Source organism: Argentina silus (genome assembly GCF_951799395.1).
Source record: "Argentina silus genome assembly, chromosome: 8".
Lineage (NCBI taxonomy): Eukaryota > Metazoa > Chordata > Actinopteri > Argentiniformes > Argentinidae > Argentina > Argentina silus.
The window spans coordinates 11,964,880-11,981,006 of record NC_139662.1 but is presented as its reverse complement, the minus strand read 5'-3'; the positions used below and the strand labels follow the sequence as shown (position 1 = coordinate 11,981,006).

Genomic DNA, 16,127 nt, shown 5'->3' with positions numbered 1-16,127 from the left:
TTTACACTGTTATAATATGTAACTATTGGCTCAATGTTACTCATGATGCCAAAGCATCACCTAAAATCAGCCATAAACCAGTGAGTTGAATCTGAACGGTATCTGTCATCACCTCTAGAGGGCAGTGTTGTATATATCCACACAGTGAAAGTCAGTTGTTATGACAGATTCTATGAAATGCCTTTTTTTAAAGCATTGATTGCTCCTGGTGCCATTACTGAAGCTGTGACTTTTTACAACCATACAAGTCTGAACATGCCCATCAGCTACTGCAATATCCAAAATATTCATTGTGTGATCTGGGATTCAAACAACAACTAACTTGTGGTACCCCCCCCCCCGCCCCAAACATCAATCAACCAATCCTGCTGTGTTGCATTAGCGCGGGTGTTCCTCTGGGACCTTTAGGGGGTCTTTCACATCATCATGCCAACCCACAAGCATGCTCTCTCCAGTGGGTGTGGCACAGTGTGTCAGCCTGCTCTTCCGCCACTTGGCTGCGGGCACCAAGTAACAAAACTAACTATGTTATGAGGAGGAGTCGCTCACCTGTGGGGACTCGTAAGGCACCATGACGCTCTGTCTGCCCGTGACGGGGTCATCCACGTACTGGGACAGGTTGTTCCCTTCCACCCTGATCAAGTGACTGGCTGGGGCCACCTGGCCTATGGGGGTGGAGGAAGGGAGAAGTGTGAGAGGGGACAGTTACTAGGCAGTACGGACACACACGCCTGATTCCATAGCAACATATCAAGGGTAGTTGCTAAGTGGGATCCTTGGGACGACCCTACCCTAAACGCTAACACAGAAACCAGGCTGCCGTGCACGTGATGAGTGAAATCAGGTGTGTTGAGGTTGAGTTGGGCTGGCACAAAAGCCTAGACATGACTCGGCTCTCCCTAACCAGGATTGAGGAACATGGATCTAGAGGAGGAGGTGGAGCTCAGTTGATAGAGCATGGGGCTAGCAACGCTAAGGTTGTGGGTTCGATTCCCACTGAGACCATATATACAAACAATTGATGCACTCACTGTACTATAAGTCACTTTGAATAAAAGTGTCAACTAAATGGCATATAAATATATGAATGCTTTCTGATCTACAATACGGGCCTATATGACAATAGAATAGATTGATACACACCCAAACTCTTTCAAAATACTCATAAATGCTGAAGAGATATACAGTACAGACTTTGGGTCTAAAATTGCTTGAGCAAATAGTGCAGAGCAGAGCAAAAAATACCTAATAACTCAGAATACTCTACAGCTTGATTGGTATTGTACCTCGTCTTTAACAATGTTTTTGAGAAAGCTATGATTATTATTATTATTCAACCAGAGTTTTAGTAAACAGTCTGAAAATGCATGGCATATAATGCATACACTGGTCGCAGTACTCAAAACTCCCATTGGATTATGTCTCATCGTGTCTATTAGAAATATTACGGTTGAGATGGAAGACTTTGCTCACTTTTTGGCACTTTTTTTAGCCCTTTTTTTTAGACTTACACTACGTGCATTCAGGTAAGGAAACTGAAACAACCACATGATGTTATGATCATCGAAAACAAACTCCAGTGTGGGTTGATTGATTGAAGGGTGTGGGTGTGGGTGGAGGAATGGCTCTTACTGTCATTGAAGTCCCGTCCCAGCTCGTGGTTGGGGCAGCGTTTGACCACCTCTGTGACGTGCTCCGCCTTCTTGTAGACCGGCATGGCGCGGATGATGCTACCGTGGGGGGCCGACGAGGTCAGCTTGACCTGGATGGGACACGTCTTGGCGATCTGACAGTACAGCTTCTTCAACAGCGGCGAGTACTGAGTAGAGAAAAACACTGGGAATAAGCACAAGCTAAACTGTAAATGGCACGATGCTTCTGACTACTGTTAAGTTTCGGTTTAAGTTTACTACGTTTAAAGTGCATTCAACGTGGTCATAATACACATTATGAACATGAACATGATGAACTATCTACCAGATGAGATACTGTGAGATATTATCACTGAAGGGAAGCATGTAAATTCAAAAAGCCAAATAAGAGAGAGAGAGAGTGTGTGCGTGTGTGTGTGTGTGTGTGTGTGTGTGTGTGTGTGTGTGTGTGTGTGTGTGTGTGTGTGTGCGTGTGTCAATACAACAAGCATGCTAAATTAAGACAAATGTACATACCCTGTACCAAATGTACATACCCTGTATCAACGACATTGTGGGAAACTCCACTATGATTCCATAATTGCCAGGCAAATGATATGTAAATGCATTGTCAGCGTTGAACAGGACTTCAAGGACAACTCATCAGTCTAAATGTTTGGATCATCTAACTGAAGTTTATCATACATCTGAAAGGAGTCCTTTGTTACTCACTGACAGGCACATCTGCCATTAGTGATGCTGACAGTCCTCCTGCTGTTATAATGCTTCAGATACAGAAGGTGGTGGGCGTTAGGGGTTGGGGGGGTGGGGGGGGGTGTCTCACCTGACAAGCTGAAACATGCCCCAAAACACTATCAAAAAATCCCAAAAATCCACCCGAGGACATCAAAATGGGACCTTCCAGGAATAAAAAAAACTAGTTTGATTTGTGTGGACTTGCTACAGTGAATGTGAACAGCGTGGGGATGTACACTTCATGTTCATTGTTTATACGGTGGTGTTATCATGATGATCGTGCTCTAATCAGTTGATCACAGATCAGCTTCCCGTTTTGTAAAGCCGTTGTTGAGAAACATGATGTGTTCAGATGATGTGTTTGTAGTGGAGGTCATTTGGAATCGCGCTCTTAAGAGTAGCCCAACTTCTAGGCACAAATGTTATCCTTGAAACCACGAGGGTGTCCTCTTCGTTTAAGGGTAGACGCTTGGGTCATGTATTAGGGCGCAAAAGACACTTTGTCCCCTGTTTGAGCATAGTTTAACAATAACACCCTGGGGAATACATAATACATAATCCTTGCCCTGAGTCTTCTGTAGGTAAAATCACCTTTAGGCTAAGCACGCACCTAACAGAGGTCTCAGGAGGTGGGAAGGGAAAGTCAATTCCCAGACAAAATCGGTCTGAATTCCTTGTTGTGATACCGTTAAGAAGCCCCCTACACCACTTCTCCCACCCTAACCTCTGCCATAGCATAGCCTTGAGGTGTGTGGGAAACGCTGGAGCAGCTCACAAGATTCATCCTACTTAGCCTACAAGTCCAGACAGATCAGCCATACCTTAGATAAATAATTTAAAAAGTAACACCCATAGTACTTTCTCACAGTCTCAGTACAAGCAAAATACTTTTTTTTAGGGTTGAAGTTGGGTAACAACAAGACACATCGCTCTAGAGTGAGCCCACAAATAACTCCTCTCTTAACACTGAGAAGTTTGAATTCTTCATAGTAGCAACCTCCAAATGACCCGATACCGAATTGTTGTTTTCGTAACTCAAACTCAAGTCCTAGCCTGAGATATGCCTGCATGAATCAAACGTTTGCACAAATGACTGATTGATATCAATGCGTTATTCATTGGGGGAACCAAGTTCAGGTTCGGACCACAGGCAAGTGGTCCACAGACCTAGAAGTTCTAACCATACAAATCATCGCCTCTTCTCACAGCCACTGTATCTCCGTGTGGAGCGCACTGAGTCTGTCAAGAGAGACTATACAAATCCTAATCATTTTCCCCAATCAAATCCACTCATCTCGATATTTGGGAGTCATTCATTTGCGAGTTGTCATTTCAATCTGAATCCCCTATCCTGCATTGCCTGCATGCTGCATATATTTTTCAGTGTTTCTTTTCATTTGTGGTTTGAGAATTTTACCATCCACCTGACAGAGAAAAGGGAAAGGAGAGAACGACCAGACATAAAGAGAGAGAACTCTGTGGAAAATAAACGAAAAGAGGTATAGTTCAGATGACAGGCCTATTCAGTGTATTTTCTGCTGGCATGAAGGTTACGTTATATGGGCTGGGCAGTTTGTGTTTGAAAACAGTCACACCCGACAGTGCGGGGAGTGCCATAAATCACTCTCTCTTTCTGTCTCTGGGTGCAGCTGTGTGTCCTCCGTGAGACGTCTCAACTCGTTCCGCTGACACATCTCCCTTCGTTTGTACTGGTTTTCCGTGTAATAACTGTTGTATTGAGATGGAACCACATATCACATATCTCCTAGTGAGCCATTCGGGTGGATTCCACAGATCACAATTAAGTCACTCAAGTCACAAAAGATGGGGGAGCTGAATTCTGACAGTAAGGATGGAAAGGACAAAAGAATACATTTGGAAGGATTCAATGAGAGTGAGGAGAGAGGGAGAGAGGAGAGAGCGAGTGAGTGAGGTAGAGCGGAGAAGGATTCATCAAGGCATGTCAGGAGGTCAACAGGAGGTTGAAGAACAGGGAGAATGGGAAGAGGAGAATAGAGGAAAAGTGGAGAAAATGGAACTGACAACCACTGAAGAGAAAGGGAGTGGGATGGAGACTGGGAAGATGGAAAGAGGAGAGAAAACTGGGATGGTGATGGACAGACAGACCAAGGAGGTGATGGATGAGAGTGGAAATGGAAGAGGAGGACAAGGAGGAGGAGAAGTCGGTGTAGTGGACCAGTGGATGCAGATCCAGACTTGCTCATGGAGACTAAGTGATAATTGCCAGACTGTCATCCATGTAGACATGCTCTGACTTGCACAACCGCAAAATTCGGTTAGCTGTCCAAATATGTTAATACACGTAGACAGTCCTCATAGGCTCAGCTATATCACCATCGTCGAGCGTCCACAGCAATGCGTGTCTCCACTTTCTCCTCGTACGACAAAGAAATGCTTGTCGGAGAAGACGTGGAAATTCTGGAGTGAGAATTTCCCAAGGTGTTTTTGAGGTGGTCTAATTGCTGTTTGGGGGACTTTGGAAATGTTAGAAAGATGTAATTATGGCCTCCCTTTGTTGTGCTTTTTTTGTTTGACTTCTTTTACTGTTGATGTTTGAATGTGCGTTAAATAAAGTAAAGCCACCATTTTGATTGAGCCTTCTTCTATCTTCTTAGGTGCTTTACACACTACAGGGCCGACCCAAACCATACTGTGCTGGCCCTGATATTTTCCTTTCACATTGTCCTTTCCAGCACTGTTATACTGTAGCAACTTTGGTGAATGCGAACCAGGCAAGCCCAGTACAGCTCAGCTTGGCTCAGCTCAGTTAGGTAAAGAGCAGTAGCAGCTGTTGTCCTTGTCCTGACGTTGTTGTCAGTGCTGTGAGAGAATCATTTCACAAGTTGATTTCTCTAAAAGGGAACCTCAAGTTCCACTTAGTTCCAAAAGCCCAAAATGGTTGCCTTTCTGAAATTCATTAGTGACAGCTCACTCCAAAATTGAAGTTGAACCTAAAAAGTGGTCTAATATTGAGACAATTGGGAAAGATCAACTGGAAACTAGGAAACATCATTTTAGTGGAATCTGCGCAACAGTTGGTTTGGTACTCTAACTCATTGTGACTGTAAACAAATGGATTTTGATCTCTCCCATGTTAACAAATAACATCAGACAGATTTGGATTACTTTCACATGAGTGTATATATCAACTAAATAACTGTGCGTACCGTATCTACTGTATCAACAGTATTTATCACTGTCTACTCTTGGCTACATGGTGCTCATGATTCAGGTATTACTCAATGGTCTACAGGGCATGTAAAAGCAAGTGCTGTCTGTGGTTGGACTGTCAAACATGCGCTGAGTTATGACCACTCAGAAATCGGTTGATTTAGTGGCCTATTTCTACTGTAAACATTCATCCTGGCTGGAATGACAAACATGATAATAGCATGCTCCGTAAAATGTATTCCCAAAATGTATGATTGAGGTTAATTGTATCCATGTCCTGGAGAGAACTAAACATGAGACAAATATGTAGGTGTTGGCCAAGTCAAAGACTATGGTCCCAGCCTGCCTATATTGAACGAGATAGAGTAGATGTTCATTAAAGACTGTGTGTGTGTGTGTGTGTGTGTGTGTGTGTGTGTGTGTGTGTGTGTGTGTGCGTGCCTGCCTGCCTGCCTGCCTGCCTGCCTGCCTGGATGTGTGAGAAATCCCCAAATCTTCATTATCGAGTGTGTGTTTTCCAGCAATACTGGGATGAAGATGGAGAGGAAGGATGCGCTGGTCCGGGTCTGGGGCGTGTTGGGGCCCGTCTCCTGACGGAGAGAGGGTAATAGCTGGGAAGAGCAGCTCCGAACACGCCGGGATACGGAGCATGCTCTGGCCTGCCCACCCACCCACACACACACACACACACACACACACACACACACACACACACACACACACACACACACACACACCCAAAAGTGTCGGAGCGTCGAGAGGGGGGTCGTTATTGGGAAAAAGCTGAAGTGTTAGATCTCATTTCCATCCGTCATGATACTTCTTGCTCGGAGGCCGAGGAATGTTTGAAGTTTCGCAGGCAAAGCGCTCATTTGGAGGGATGGCATGTTTTAGAACAATTATCCCTGATACATTATAATGTGTTGATGGGACAACCAAACAAATAAAGGCAGCCATATGAGATCCCAATGTAATAGAGTGGCTTAACTTCAGTTTGGGAGGAGTTGATGAGTGGGAACTTTATGCCAGGGGTTTACGTTTCACACGTTGCCCGTTTTACACGTAAACCAAGGTATTCTGTTCTAAAACTGTATAATGGGACAGCATGAATGACAGCTACATGGAGAGAAAGGCTAAGTGGACATGCCCGACCTGCAAACTGATGTTGAATTTCCAAATTAGTTCAAATTTGGTTACGGTTAGGGTTAGGGTTCGGGTTAAGGTTAGGGTTAGGGCTAAGAGTTAGGGTTAGGGTTAAGGTTAGGGTTAGGGCTAAGGGTTAAGGTTAGGGTTAAGGTTAGGGTTAAGGTTAGGGTTAAGGTTAGGGTGTAGGGCTAAGGGTTAAGGTTAGGGTTAAGGTTAGGGTTAAGGTTAGGGTGTAGGGCTAAGGGTTAGGGTTAAGGTTAAGGTTAGGGTTAAGGTTAGGGTTAAGGTTAGGGTTAGGGCTAAGGGTTAAGGTTAGGGTTAAGGTTAGGGTTAAGGTTAAGGTTAGGGTTAAGGTTAGGGTTAAGGTTAGGGTGTAGGGCTAAGGGTTAAGGTTAGGGTGTAGGGCTAAGGGTTAAGGTTAGGGTTAGGGCTAAGGGTTAAGGTTAGGGTTAGGGCTAAGGGTTAAGGTTAGGGTTAGGGCTAAGGGTTAAGGATAGGGTTAGGGCTAAGGGTTAAGGATAGGGTTAGGGCTAAGGGTTAAGGTTAGGGTTAGGGCTAAGGGTTAGGGTTAAGGTTAAGGTTAGGGTTAGGGCTAAGGGTTAGGGTTAAGGTTAGGGCTAAGTGTTTGCAGGTTGGGTTGTCCCCTCAGTCTATCCCCTACATGAATGACCTTAAGTGTGTACAGATGTCATGGATGTACAGTTGACACAGTTGACAGAGTAACCAAACAAGGTGTCCTCATTTGCCCATATATTGCATGTAGTCTCATACAAATCAGACCTGGGTTGAAAAATACCTGCCTGCTTAGAATACCAGATGGATGGGGCTTGCACTTCTGGGGCTATTCCATTGGTTCCATTGTGCCAGGCAAACTCAATCAAGCAAAGTTAAGCATTTGACATGATTTCAAATACTAATAAAATAGGACTTTTTTCAAATCAGGGGGGTGGTAGTGGGACACATGCAATGCCGTTTTTACACATAATGAGCAGCTCTGTAATGTGTCAGCAGTTGCAGCAGGGGGTATTTACAAGTTAATCTCCCAAAAAGCTAAGTATCTAATTGCAGTCAATATGCCCATATACCCTCATCCACATTGCCTGGGGCTACACAAAACTGCACCCAGCCAGCTGCTCTTTAACCCTTTCATGCCCACCGCAGAGTGACTCAATTTCCCCCCCAGACACTGATCCATAGTGCACAATTCATGTTCATGCACAGGCCTTGAGCACGTGGGATTTAAAGTTGCAACACACACTTGCTTTGTCGTTGGTGGGAATCTCCCTGCATCATTCCAGGTGGTTTGCCGGTAATCTCTTCTCCTTTTCAATTTAAACAATGCTTGACATGTTCTCAAAAAAGCATTTGTGTTTCAAATGGCTCCAAATGAACTCACAAAACATTGTTAATGCCCTATCTTGGGGCTTTCTTTGCTTCGTTTTTTTCTCCTGCAGTTCAAATGCTCAGATCTAGAGTCAGTTAACAGTTGCCAGCTCCTAACTTTAAATTTGGTGAAGCTTATTTCAAATATTTCAGCTGCACTGGATTTAGTTTGTCTGGTACAATGGATCGGATGGAATAGTCCCAGAATGCCAAAGTCAGAGCTAAATGAAGCATAATATAGTATTTGACCTAGATCTGCAGGGATAAATGTTCAGGGCTCTGATCCTAAATGTACTATAATCATGACCAACCAATGTGTAGCATCATAATTCCACCAGTACTAATGGTGCTATTCAATCAAAAGGGATAGATATGGTTCCATTATCCATTTTTTTCATTAATAATTCCATTATTTACTAACCAACAAACTAACCAACCAACCAACCAACCACAAAGTACTCTCCTATTCAAAATTACAAAAACTGATCATAATGATCTGAATAATCTTTACTGTCCCCTATGTCTCACTAATCAACATAATGGAAAAAGCACAAGCTTTCAATGGAGAGGCCTAATTCAAATTCAAATCCCCCCTTTTATAATAGAGGAGGAATTACAATAATCATAGGCAATCATCTTTTCCATCCAAATCCCCCTTTTTTTTCTGCTGGGTCATCTTCCCTCACTTGAAACGTTTCGACACTCAAGAACGTCATGTAATAACGGTGTATCTTTTCATGCCATGACACTAAACATTGTTCTGACTCCCTGTAACTACTGCCTTGAGGAAACAAAACAATGAAGAGTGCCTTAATTGTTCCATCAGGCAGACACGCAAGGCAGCTTAGCACATTTGACGAGCCTTCTCCCCGTGCTCTCTTCAAGAGTGAGGAGTAGGGGGACACAATGCATCATATCATCATTAATATCACAATATGAATCTATCTATCTATCTATCTGACACTTTTATCCAAAGCAACTTACATTGCAGTGAGTGCATACATTTCAGTATATATGGTCCCAGCGGGAATCAAACCCACAATCTAAGCGTTGTTAGCGCCATGCTCTACCAACTGAGCCACGGAGGCCCACATGATGTGCAATATGATGTGTAATATGATGTGCAATATGATGTGGAATATTCACATGGCAAGAAGCTGCAATATTGGCCTTTCTATGACACACACGCAGTAAAACAAAAAGTCATGTACACAATATGCAGTAGTTCAAATGAGATGCACTTGATTTGTATATTCATTCTCTGCATGCATAGATTTCCTTCATTGGGTTATCGCATTCAGTTACTGTTCTTTACTTTGACACTTGATTTCAGCCATGTCAAGTGGAAATATCAAGTGTTCACCCAAGTGACATCACTTCTGCAATATCAAGCAAACTTATCGGTTTTAGTTAGCGTTAGCGTGTGTGGCATTATAGTGAGTGTGTTACCAAGTCAAGCTATTTTATGGCTATACTTGCATGCTACCTGACTTCTGTGATAGAATAGAGTCTGGTGTCTTCATTTGGAAAGACATTGTTGAGCCATTCTCATTCACCGTGAGGTGATTAATCCCAGGAGATAAAAAAAAAACAAGCAGTGACACAAACATGGGCTCCCCTGGCATAATCTAGGAATAGGCATAATAAAGGATTTATATTACTACTATTACGGTAATGTCACGCTACATGCTAACTTAACCGTCTCATACTGGTGTCATTCTCAAACATTTGCACAGTTAGTTAGGCACCATATGATTGGATAAATAGTGACAGAGACGTATCAAGGCAGTTATACTTTGAAACAAAGTTATCAGTGTTATCATACTTTCAAATATCAAGTATTTGTGAAATTTGTGGCTTGATCATCAGTTTCAACCAAGAGCTATATGGCAAATGAAATGATCTAGATGTATTATTTTCATATTCATCTGATTAAAGTATCATTAGTTGAGTATACAACAGCAGGATACAGTGTCTCTGCGAATTCCGAATTTTCCATTTCAGCTCTTGCAATTCAGGAAATTGACTGACAAAATCATCTCATTCATTCCAATGAGGATTTTTGCTTTATCAATGAATAGAATTCCAATGTGTTCCCGGCAATGGGCTCAAATGAACTTGACCGCAACCCTGGTTTGTTTCCAGGGGCTTGTGATTTCCGAGTGTATCCTTGGTCAATATGACAATGGAAGGGTGTGTGAGAAAAAAGCTGGGATGACAGGAGGGCTATCTGTCCGCCTGGGATCAGAGTGGATCTTCGGGTGCCAGAGGTGATAGCTTAGAGAGTGGGGGTCTGAAGAGAATAAGAGGGTCAGAGACCACCACTTCTAAAGCCAGGGAAGATCTTTTTACAACATCACCGAGCCCCTGAATGAAGCCCCTCACGCATGAGTACATTCCCCAAACAGAGCCAAAAAGCACACACACACACACACACACACACACACACACACACACACACACACACACACACACACACACACACACACACACACACACACACACACACACACCCATTGCCAGGAAGTGCAGGCTCCTATTTCAAAGAGGTCAACTTTGTGACAATCCGGAGCTGACACCTTTCCAGAGGTGACTCCATTTGAGCCAAGACAAATCACACGGCAGCTCCCATTTCAGACACATTCCTGGACTTAACTCTCCATTTAGCTGCTCTTTTTCGGTGATGGTATCTCACTGCAACTAATTCAATCAAACCTGTAGTGTGGTATTCACCGAACCGCCCTTTTTCCCATGGTCAAATAAAACCACAGAATGGTTTGGAGCCCTGTACAAGAGAAGAACAGGGCTACTTTTACCACCACATTCGTCTTGAGCCATCCGTACCAGCTAATGTGGACCTGTACGTCTGGGAAGAATGTTTTTGAGAATTTGGGAGAAGGGAGAAAAAAAATCTTCCGCAGACAGACACCTCGATCGACACATCACAGATTTGGGTAGGCGGGGGGCTTAGAATGAAGGTGTAACACTCTCTATAAATCAATTTGGAAGACGAATAACGATAGGCGGATTTCCTGCATGCGCATGTCCCATCCCCATCTGTCTATAGGAGGTGGACGGCAGTTAGCCTCCAGAAAGTATGCCTGGAGCATACAGTATGCAATTTTTAGGAGGCAACAGGTCTGACCCTGCAAAACTACTACCACATAGACTCTCCTCAGCTAGATGCTCTCAGGTTCCAGAATTACTGTACGGGCAGTAATTTGTAAAGACAGAAAGTGCTTAAAAATGTCTTATCAGGGTTTCGATTGAATTCCATGGTGGTGGTTCCTACGGTGAAACTACAATGTGTATTGATTTATTTTCAGAGCTTTGAGAAATGTGAGAATCACGCCTGATCTGAGTATTCAGGCTAGTAAGTAATCATTGTTAGTAAAATGAACACACATAATCTCAGGTTCACACACACACACACACACACACACACACACACACACACACACACACACACACACACACACACACACACACACAATTGCATGTGTGCACTACATGATGTTACAACAGTTTTGAGAAGTATTTTGCATCTAATTATACTTAGTGACATGTTACCTATGTTTTGAGTATCAGTATCTGTTCAATTCTAAGATTGATATTTCTATGATATTAAATGTGCAATCTGGAATTGGTACATCAATGACTTTTGACTTTTAAATTAATGATACATAGCCAGTGATTCCTGAAGAACATAACTTCTAAATGTCTCATGGGGTTAGTAACTGTCTTCAACCCAAAATATAATTCAACACAAAATATAAGCTTGTTTAACTCCATTGTTTGTAAACAAAGCAATTGTAAACAACCACTGTATAGCTTCAAAACATGGTTAAAACTATGATTTTGATCTCATGGATGGTCAGACCTTGCATCCATAGCTCTGTCTATGAAAATGAGAGTTGTTACATTTCTCCAACCCCCATCCCTCAGCTGTTAACCAAAAAAGTGGGTGGGAGCCCGCTTTGTTGTTGTTTGAATGACACATTGAGCCTTTAAACATGACAGTAACAGTTAAAGCATAGAACGGATTCAAACACTCCTTTTTAGTGTCGTATAAAGAGCTTTTCACTGATCTTAGAGCAGTCTTTACTTTGGGATTTTTATTGTAGGTTTGTTCAAGCTAGCTGAACACATAAAGAAGAGAGACAATGACACTCAACAAAAAGAGGGAAAGAGAAAAGAGAGAGAGAGAGAGAGAGAGAGAGAGAGAGAGAGAGAGAGAGAGAGAGAGAAAGAGAAAGAAAGAGAGAGAGAGAAAGAAAGAGAGAGAGAGAGAAAGAGAGAGAAAGAGAGAGAGAGAGAGAGAGAGAGAGACAGTTGCATCACATGAGAAAAAGACAAGCCAACCCCTCACAGCCCCATTTGTGTCTACCACGTGTATGTGTGCGCGAGCCACATGCGCATACACCGTATGTGTATGTGTGTACATGTGTGTGTGTGTCTATGCATGCACGCACAAGCCCCCCCCCCCCAACAACAAAAAAAACTCTCGTCGACTCACCGTCCAGGTGGCAGACTTGGCAGTGCTGGACTGCTGGAAGGTGACCTCGAAGGTGTGTGGCCCCGGGTAGTCGGTGTTGGAGGGGATGGCGGGCGCCGGCGACATGCCGTCGAAGGTGGAGTTGGGCTGGGAGTAGGGCGAGGGCGTGGGCACGGACCCCGACGACGTGTTCTCCGAGCTGTACGGGCTGGTGGACGCTGCTCGGCTGGCCAGGCTCGCCTCCATGCTGCTGCTCAGCAGGTTGTACTGGGACTGGGGAACGAAGGAGGGAAGGGAGGGAGGGAGGGAAGGGAAGGAGGGAGGAGGAGGAGAAGGAGGAGGAGGAGAAAGGGTGGATACAGGTAAAGACCAACCTGGAGAGACACAAGGGTTTTGAAAATTGTCTGGGGGGGGGGGGATCTGGTTACACTCTGCGAGGGGTAAGGAGATTTGAGGGGGAGTTTGTGTGTGTGTGTGTGTGTGTGTGTGTGTGCGCGTGTGTGTGTGTGTGTAAGAGAGGCTGCAGCCCCTTTGTAGCCCCCCCAGGGGGAGCAGTGTGGGGTTGTAAAACACATGTGTAAAACTGTGCTCTGCCTAATTGCCTGCCATTCACCCCCCCCCCCCATCCATCCGTTCGGGAGGGGAAGATTTGCAGCTCTGCGGTGAGTGGTGACACACTTCACATCGCTACTCTGTTGGGGCTAGCCAGAATATGCCCCCCCCCCCCACACACACACACACACACACACACACACACACAGGTAGACAGAACAATCAGCAGTCTGCTCTGCTTCTCTGTCTTTCTCATTGATTGCTCGATGATCTGAGAATTGGATTCAGTTTCCAGTTGAATTGACCTACTTATTTGGTTACTGTTCATTGATATTGTTGCGATACAGCCGGGTAGTACGATGCAATTCAGAAGAGGAGCTGAACGAAAGTCAACCGCAGACACACTCAACATCCTTACGGACAACACAGAGCGAGACCGTCCTGAAAACTCTTTTCAGCGTCACAGACTACTGTCAAGTGATGTTTAACGAGTAACTAGTTACATTGAAGATTGGCACACGATGGATAAACGATTGATGGCATCAGTCCATCCATAGTATTTCCCCAACGGACAGTGAGACCACACAGAATTCAAGCCAACTAAATACATCAGAAAGAAATGTCCCAGTGTGATTGAACTGCAGGACGTCTTGATCGTCATCACAAACGACATAAATGATCTGATCCCACGGAGAGCCAAAATGGTAGGCGTCACACATGAATATAGAATCAAAGACATAAACAATTACCTTCTTTTTCACGTAGTACATCCTCCAAACTGGCTCGTGTCTCTCAGACACTGATTGTTATATCAGAAGTATCCAACACAACAAAAGAAGGCAAAAAAAAGGGGAACATAGCCTTTCCCTAAGGTCTGAGAAAACAAGTGAGCATCAATGAACGTAGCACCCACACACACACACACACACACACACACTTACACACACACTTTTCTCTCAAAAACCCTCAAAGCCAGCAAAAGTTAGGAAACTTAGACCGATAGAGAGAACGAGAGAGGATGTACTGAGAGAGAGAGAGAGAGAGAGAGAGAGAGAGAAAGAGAAAGAGACGAAAGAGAGAGAGAGAGAGATGGGAACTCAAAAAATGGCATGGTGTTCTAATTACGGCATGCCCGGACGCAGAAGACAACACCGGCACAAGTACACACACGCTGGAGGAGCACCTTGTTAAGGCCTGTGCTACATTAGGTAAACACTGTCTGGTCTGACGTGGCCCAGAGAGAGAGAGAGAGTGAGAGAGAGAGAGAGGGAGAGGAAAAAAACCCTGAAAAAGAATGAGGAGTACGGTTCAAAGGTTAAAGCAGGAGAGATAGTGGGATTCCATATAAGGAGGACTATGGTTTTTCTGTCTGTGGCCTCAGCATACCGTATCAATACTTGTTGTGGGAAAACAGTCGTGCATTGACTTGATGTTTTATACCGGTGTAGTTACTTTCGTCATGACTCAATATCAATAATATTGGATTTCCATGACATTGAATATTGGATTTACTTTGAGCCAGAACTGTTAACCTTTTCATAGACTCCGACCAAGTCTCCCTTCACTGTCAGATGTTTCTCTGACTGTTATACCCGTGCAGGGTACGATGCTTCCTGGTGTCCTGTAGAGTATTGTACCTGGCAGCCTTTTCACTCTCCTTACATGCACGTTGAATGTCTAATGTAATGGTTTTTGCACTATGAGGCTCACTCCAACGCTGGGACAACAGAGACTAGATGACTCTACTCTACTCTACTCTACCCTACCCTTCTCTACTCTACTCTACTCTACTCTACTCTACTCTACCCTTCTCTATACTCTCCTCTCCTCTCCTCTCCTCTCCTCTCATCTACCTATAATCTACCTATAATCTACCTATAATCTACCTATAATCTACCCTACCCTACTCTCCTACTCTGCTATACTTGTGTGTACTCTACTCTGTACTGTTTGGAACACATATTGAGAGAAGGCCACACAAGGAAGGTTTATCATAGACCTTTCCATCAGCCATTGATGACATTCAATCTGGTGACATGGAGTAAATGAAGTTCCCAATTTCAGTGGTCAAGACATTCTACGTGGACCACTGCGTAATCTTAACTGAGGTAATACCTCCAGAGAAACAAACAAGAAGGAAAGGCTTCTTCATCTGACTCAACTTTCTTGACTGTCAATGCTGAAAACAGATGGGTTAAGATACAGGTGAATGAGTCAAAGCCCCTGCCATAATGTAGATTCTATTGATTACATCTGGCCTGTGTGTGTGTGTGTGTGTGTGTGTGTGTGTGTGTGTGTGTGTGTGTGTGTGTGCGTGCGTGCGTGCGTGCGTGCGTGCATGCATTTGTGTGTGTGTGCGTGCATGCGTGCGTGCATGCGTGCGTGTGTGTGTGTGTGTGCGTGCGTTTGTGTATGTGTGTGTGTGTGTGTGTGTGTGTGTGTGTGTGTGTGTGTGTGCGTGCGTGCGTGCGTGCGTGCGTGTGTGTGTGTGTGTGTGTGCGTGCACACAGCAGGTTCATCCTGACCAAACTAACTCAGTCATATAGGGACAGTCACCTGACCCTAGATGTCTATATCCCCATCCACCAACAGTAACCAAGGTTCACAACATAGATACGGTTCACAAAGAGTAGGAAAGTGGGGCAAGATAGAGAACACTATTATTTGTTCAGTTTAAAGCCTAATACAGTATGTTTGCTCTGATGACACAATTTCTGATTAAATCAGACTTTGGTTCAATGTCCCCATTAGTCCGCACTGAAAACTGCAACTGAAAAATCGAGGGATCTGGGGAATGAAGTCAAACCGTGCACACACACACACACACACACACACACACACACACACACACACACACACACACACACACAGACACACACACACACACACACACACACACACACACACACACACACACATACACACACACTCTGTAGCTAGATCAAACTGAGCAAAAAGCCCCATTGCCACTG

The 16,127-nt window shown here is 44.1% G+C and overlaps 1 protein-coding gene across 2 annotated transcripts in view; it reads right to left on the bottom strand.

The window, feature by feature from the left end:
• tp73 (tumor protein p73) overlaps nucleotides 1-14,166 on the bottom strand; it is a 22,365-nt gene extending 8,199 nt beyond the window's left edge. For both annotated transcript variants that reach the window (XM_083675041.1, XM_083675042.1), the window contains exons 1-4: nucleotides 13,905-14,166; nucleotides 12,625-12,876; nucleotides 1,633-1,819; nucleotides 550-665 (exon numbers count right to left, since the gene is read on the bottom strand). In XM_083675041.1, coding sequence (XP_083531167.1) covers nucleotides 550-665; nucleotides 1,633-1,819; nucleotides 12,625-12,876; nucleotides 13,905-13,925 — 576 coding nt within the window. In that variant the 5' untranslated portion in view covers nucleotides 13,926-14,166. The remainder of the gene's footprint in view (nucleotides 1-549; nucleotides 666-1,632; nucleotides 1,820-12,624; nucleotides 12,877-13,904) is intronic.
• Nucleotides 14,167-16,127: the final 1,961 nt, after the last annotated feature.